This window comes from Trachymyrmex cornetzi, unplaced genomic scaffold (genome assembly GCF_001594075.2).
Source record: "Trachymyrmex cornetzi isolate Tcor2-1 unplaced genomic scaffold, Tcor1.1 scaffold1080, whole genome shotgun sequence".
NCBI classification, from domain to species: Eukaryota; Metazoa; Arthropoda; class Insecta; order Hymenoptera; family Formicidae; genus Trachymyrmex; species Trachymyrmex cornetzi.
The window spans coordinates 535-7,519 of record NW_017295632.1 but is presented as its reverse complement, the minus strand read 5'-3'; the positions used below and the strand labels follow the sequence as shown (position 1 = coordinate 7,519).

At 33.6% G+C, this 6,985-nt stretch overlaps 1 protein-coding gene across 5 annotated transcripts in view; it reads left to right on the top strand.

Annotated features, from left to right (window-relative positions):
- The window catches only part of LOC108760698 (GRAM domain-containing protein 1B), a 65,161-nt gene extending 58,543 nt beyond the window's left edge, over positions 1 to 6,618 (top strand). For 4 of the 5 annotated variants that reach the window (XM_018506795.1, XM_018506804.1, XM_018506821.1 and 1 more), the window contains exon 14: positions 6,377 to 6,508. In XM_018506795.1, the coding sequence (XP_018362297.1) occupies positions 6,377 to 6,508 (132 nt within the window). Of the gene's footprint in view, positions 1 to 6,376 lie in introns of all 5 variants that reach the window. The other variant, XM_018506813.1, reaches the window with a different exon arrangement.
- Positions 6,619 to 6,985: the final 367 nt, after the last annotated feature.

The following is a 6,985-nucleotide window of genomic DNA, read 5'->3' as shown; positions in this document are numbered from 1 at the left end:
AAAATTTAATGTATTTTTCATAAAAATTTATGAAATTTAATGTACTTTTCATAAAATTTTATTGAAAGTACATTAAATTTCATAAATTTAATGTACACGTTCATTACATTTAAGTAACTACTGTAACTTAATTTTCAGTTAAATCATTCATTACTTTTAATTTCGTTCATAACCACGAGCTTTACATGTAAAGGAAGCTCGTGGTTACATTTCTAACAATGTACGTACTCTAACGGAAATAGAAATAGCAGTAAACTTCCATAAGGCGAGTTTCAACCGGTTGAAATTTGCCTTATTACGAGGTTATGGATAAATTTACTGTTATTTCCATTTCCGTTAGATTACGTAATCTAAAGCAGTATCCTGATTGATTCATCAGCTTAAGTTTACGTCTTACGCATACTGTTACGGAATTTTGTGTGCAGCAGTCCTTAAGACCTTAAAACCCATGGCACATACAAAAATGTAAAGCAGTGAGACGTAAGCAGTAAGAAAATCGTAACATTGGATTTATTACTAGCCTTACAGTCTCTACTGTGATTAGCCATTTACTTACCGCTTGCTTGTTACGTTTTTGTATGTGCCATAGGCTTAAGAACCATGGCACAAAAAAATAAGCAGTAAACGAATTGATTACAAAGTCCGTAAGGCCATAAACGTAAGCAGTAACCAATCCAACATGTTGATTTCTTTACTACTTATGTCTTACTGCCGTTTTTGTGTGCCATGGCCCTAATACGTGGTCTACAGTAAGCAGTAGCAATAGTGGATGAGACGATAAGAGTAAGAAATTGACCAATCATAGTCGATTATTCTTCTTACATTCGATTGGTCAATTTCTTACTCTTACAGCCTCATCCACTATTGCTACTGCCATTGTAGATCGTGTATAAAGCGTTGTCTACAATGAACAGTAGCAATAGAGGCTGTAGACACGTCGGGAGTAAGCTGGTTTTCCGGCCCAGTCAGAAATGATTGATCGATCAACGTCAAATCGATACTGATTCAACGTCGCTCGACGTCAAATCGATGTTAATTTAACGTCGATCGATGTTAATTCGATATTGATCGATCGATCACTTATAGCTGGAGATGTAATAGGGCGTAAAGTAAATACGTAAGCGAAATGGTTGATATCTATTTTGCTGTTGGTAATAAACTGATAATAATTTTTTTTCTGAATAAAATTTTTATTTTTGTCAAATTGCTCGTTTTTACTCAATACTAACAAAAAGGGTGGCACACAGTTGGACACGGCTCAATTGGACACGAGTCACTCACAGCGCTTGAGACTACAAAGCTCCTAGACACCTGGTCGCTGTGATTGGTGGTGTCTAATCGAACCGTGATTAATCGGGATCACCCCGTTCCAAATCGGGCAACCAGAAAAAGCATTTTTACATTTTCCATTATAGTTCAATACAGGTGAGAGATACATCTGAAAGGTGAGAAAATGATCTGAAGCAAAAATGAAGGGAATTAAATGATCTTTCCAACAGCACCTTTGGTTTTACGATCGGACTTTATTTACGTCTTATAAAGAGCAAAAACTGCAAATAGATCCAATTTACCTCACTCCCCTATATACCGAGTGTTTAAGACCACCCGTATCACCCTTTTATCTTCACAGGATAAGGTCCAATCGTAAAAGTGTTCAGACAAAACTTGTAGGGTTTAAAAAGATCTATTTACTGATCTTATCAGTTTGACCTTAGGTGGCGTCGCCAAGATCAGGACAAGGTCACGTAGTGTTTTTTTTTTGTTTTTTTATGGAACATTTCATTTTTTATTCCAGAATTTAATAGCTGATAAATGTCGAGAATTTTCCAAAACACTATAAATAAAGTTTTTTTCATTGAGTATTTTTCAAGTTATAAGGCTCGAAAGTTACAGTACCGCCGGCATTAGCATTACGCGAGGTGTCTGACCGACGGCTAAAACCTCTTGTTCAGGATCATGTCCTGGATAACATTTATCAAGATCAGGCTCATGACACTCGATAGTTTCATGTAACCCCCTAATGCCCGTGTCACACTACGCATTGGAGATTGAGGATTGCGAATTACGAATTAGAATTCGACCAATCAGGTAGTTTTAATTTTAATCCGTTTCATTCTAATTGGCTGAATTCTAATCCTCAATTCGCAGTCCTTAGTCTCCAGTGCGCAGTATGACACGGGCATTATTGTCCGAAATCCGCTGGGGGCGCTAGATAGTAACTTAGTCCGCTTATACAATACAGTCCGGTAGAGTCCCTTGTCGCGACGCGATGCAGTTTGTAAGAGAATAAAAAAAAAACGCCTTTTAATAAATACTTTATCACTTAGCTACATTTAACGTTCAATCACGTTTGACCACGTACGGCAAGAATAGGCAAAAATAACTAGTGTTCGGAATACCGGGCACCCGCCCGCCCATCAATCATTTGTTGCACACGGGTTAAGAGCGATTCCGCGAGTACCTGTATCACACGGGTACCCATGACCCGCATCATACAAATGCTTACTTCGTGGTTTATATACTATGTGTTAGCTATTTTGTTATATTAAATTATTCGTAGTATGATCCATTAGCCGTTTCATGTGAATACCCTCATTGCACGGGTACTCGCATAAAACGGCTAACGCGCGCGCGCGCGCGCGGATCATATTATATTATGAATAATTTAATATAACAAAATAGCTAACACATAGAAATATTAAAAAATTTATAAAATTTGTAAAATAATTATTATAATAACACATTTTATTACAAAATTTGTGAAGATAAGATAAATATTGATTAAACAATTTTGCAAAATAGGAAAAAATAGAAATAAAACAGAAAATTACAAAAAAACTGTCAACAATGAGAACTCATACCCCGACAAAAAAGTTTTATATCAGAACGTATACGAATATTAATAAACAATATAAATATATAAATATACAATTACAAGAAATGTGTCAATTATATATGTTAGCTTCTTCCTTTTGAAACATTTCAGTCCGACACAAAAAGTAATAATATTGAGAAAATATGAATAAATTAGAAGAACAATTTTTACAATTCACTGTTACTAGAATCAAGTTTGAGAAAATGAAAAAAAATTGCCATATTTACATATACATTTTTAATTGTCTACATGTATACGTGTGGTTGTGTGCGCGCGCGCGCGTGTCGCGTGCGTGTACACGATTACATGCGGTTAATTTTTTCATTTTTCAAATTTAACTTTTTGTAAAGGAAACAATGCGAAGATTTTATCCTTTTAATTATTTATATTAATTATTTAATATATTATATTAATATTACGTCGCCTCTTAATCACTATTTTTTGGTATTAAACAGAAATTTTGCATACACGCGCGCGCGCGCACGCACGCACACAACCACACACGTATACATATAGAGAATTAAAATGTATATTATGTAAATATATATGGTAATTTTTTCTCATTTTCTCAAACTTGATTCTAATAATAGTGAATTGTAAAAATTGTTCTTTTAATTTTTTTATGTTTTCTCATTATTAATTTTTACTGAAATGTTTCAAAAGGAAGCTAATATGAATATATAATGGGCACATTTCTGTAATTGTAATTGTATATATATTTATATATATTTATGTATTTATATTGTTTATTAATATTTGTATACGTTCTGATATAAAACCTTTTTGTCGGGGTATGAGTTCTCTTTGTTGATAGTTTTTTTTGTAACTTTCTATTTATTTCTATTTTTTCCTCTTTTACAAAATTGTGGTAATCAATATCTGTCTTATTTTCACAAATTTTGTAGTAAAATGTGCCTTAGGCCTGATCAAGATCAAGGTTATTAGAAATTATTCTTATTTTCATTTTTGCACTAAAAATTCATTTTTACGTAAAATAAAAGGTACAACTTCCAATGGCTTTGATCTTGACAAATCCCTTTTAAGGGTGGTGCGGGTGATCTGAAATACCTGGTATATATGTCGCAGCCTTTTTACAAAATTAGCCTTTTCACGAAAAGGCTAGCCTTTACGCAAAACGGCGCCTTTTTACGAAATCAACGATCATTCCTCAATTAGGCTGACTTCAGGCTTTTCGCGAAAAGACTAACTCACATCAGCCTTACTGGTTAATGATACACGATCTGCAAAAAGGCTAATGAAACATCTAGTCTTTTTGCGTAAAACCTAAAATCATCTGTCTGTTTGACGAAAGTTGTTTTGGTTGTAATTCTCCAGAAGAACTTCCTCACCTCCGATTTCGATGAAATTAGACTCATTCGACCTATTTTTGCATAAAATGAGAGAATCTGGCAGAAAAAAGTCCGGGACTGCCCTGTGAATCGAGATATTGATCATTAAAGTTGACTAAAGTGTTATATGTAAGGCGTTGTCTACAATATGCGAAGTAAGCTTGGTTTAAGAAATAAGAGTAAGAAATTGACCAATCACAGTCGATTATTCTTTTCACAATCGACTGTGATTGGTCAATTTCTTACTCTTACTTCTTACTCCGTGTATTGTAGACGGGCCTCATAGGCTCGTCTACAATACACGGAGTAAGAAGTGAGAGTAAGAAATTGACCAATCACAGTCGATTATTCTTCTCACATTCGACTGTGATTGATCAATTTCTTACTCTTACTTCTTACTCCGTGTATTGTAGACGACGCCTTACACGATCATTAATCTATTATGTAACCAATGGAGTGTATAGACCAGTGCTTATTAGTTTGGGACAGCGTAACCGCCCCGAACAAAAAAAAATAACATCCTACCCGCTTGGAGCCTAACCACCTAGAAGTTGCAGCCTAGACAGTGTGCTTGGAATATTTCTAACCCATGAAGACAATGGAGTGTGAGAACAGTCTTTTCAGAGCGGTCTTTTTACCATCTAGGCTGCAATTTCTAGGCAGTTAGGCCCCAAGCCATAGATATCTAGATTGTTGACGCGAAAGAATGCGTCAACAAATCGCCACGTGAGAAAGTTCCGACGCATGCGCAATGAAAAAGCGCGTTTTGAATACGGGCCATTATATGTATACATTGTACTAGACTGCTAATATCTATTACTACAATAATTTTATTCCTAATTGAAAACAAAATGTTTTTTAAAAAATCAATTATGATTATTGGATTGTTTCACAATAATATTATACAAATTAAAAGTATGACTAAATTAGGCTAATATTAAATCTATATAATAATATTATATATATGTATAAAATTAACTTAGAAATTACCTGATTTACATAAACTTCAGCGATCGGTTTAGTTCTAATATTCTTGAGAGAGACTTTTATAATATATGTAAATAAAATATATATTTTTGTTTTTTTTAGGAATGTATATTGAGAAATTATATTTTAACAATTCGTTGTATTAATCCACGAAACTGTTTAGTGCGCATACGTCGGAACTTTCTCACTTAACATGGCGCGAGATGATACGAATGTGTGATGGGGGAAAGGATATCAGCAATCTAGATATCTATGTCCCAAGCAGATAGGGTGTTATTTTTTTTGTTCGGGGCGACGTAGTCAAATTTGCAACCGCATTCATGAGCGTGGCGCAACTTCGTTGCGCGTTCGCAGCTGAAAATCGTTAATCTTAATTTTAACGAGGAATTTGGAGATACGTTACATTGTGCTTTCAATAACTTTGCTTTTTCTATGCGTATTTTTTTGTGCATTTCCTGCCTTTTATATCTGCTATCCGTGTCTGTGATGTACTTGAATTTTATATTTGTGTGCTAATTTCTTCCCAAAATAAAAGTTTTAGTATCGCCTACATTACACATTACCCAAAGTATTCGCTCGATGGTTAAAACCTCTTGAATGTTATTCAGAATCATGACCTGGATAACATTCGTCAAGATCATTGGAGATTGTTTTTCTTATTTTCATTTATACGTATGTAAAAATTAATTTTCAGTGCAAAAATGAAAACAGGAACAACTTCCAATCGCTTTGATCTTAACAAATGTTATCTAGGGCGTAACCCTGAACAATATTCAAGAGATTTTGGTCGTCGGTCGGGCACCCTAGGTAATACTAATGATGGTGATACTATAACTTTTAAGCCACAACTCGAAAAATATTCAATAAAAATAAACTTTATTGCAACGTTTTAAAAAGCTCTTGACATTAGCTATTATTGTAGATTCTGGAATAAAAAATAGGGTGTTCTGTTTTAAAAAATCGATGTGACCTTGATCTGACTTTGGCGGCATCGTTCAAAGTCAAACTGATAAGATCATTAAATCCTGCAGTTTTTGTCTGAAACATTTCTTTCAAAAATGCTTAATTTCCGAAATATTAAGGGATTCCCACACATTTCGGACATTCTATATACGTGTGTATGTGCATTTGTTCTTAACATTCGTATTTTATATTTGTTTTATAGACAGAAGAATCTTTAACGGAACTACAAATGAGCATTCATCCCACTGCAACGGAAAAGATGTTCTCAGTCTTAAAACCGAATTTAAAAAATCTCAATGCACATACGGAACGGCGAGGCAAGTCAGAAATGTAAAAATCTATATGCTTTGAGTAATTGTAGGAACATATTTTGTGTGTAAAATATTAATTATCGAATTTATAAGCGTTTAGGAGCTATTATTATGTGTATGTATCGTTCCCATTATTATTATTTTAAGGTTCACGATTGTTTTCAATATATGTATAGAATAAATCAATTATAAGATACTCTATATGTTAAAGTTAATAACATAAATATTTACTGTATAGTTATATTGAATGTGTAAACATGATTTCTATTTAGGTATTGTGAATAATGTTATGGAACATAATAAGATGATTTTTAGAACAACCCTTTGTAAAAATGACATTCATTTTTTCTCAAATAATTTCTAATATAACATTTGCAGGATTAATCAATTAAAAGGGGATTTAAAAAGCCAATTAAGAGCCTACGCAGTTATGTTGATGCGCAAAATTATTTATTTATTCCTCGAAAATAATCCGCATACGTTTCAACCGACATTTTCGG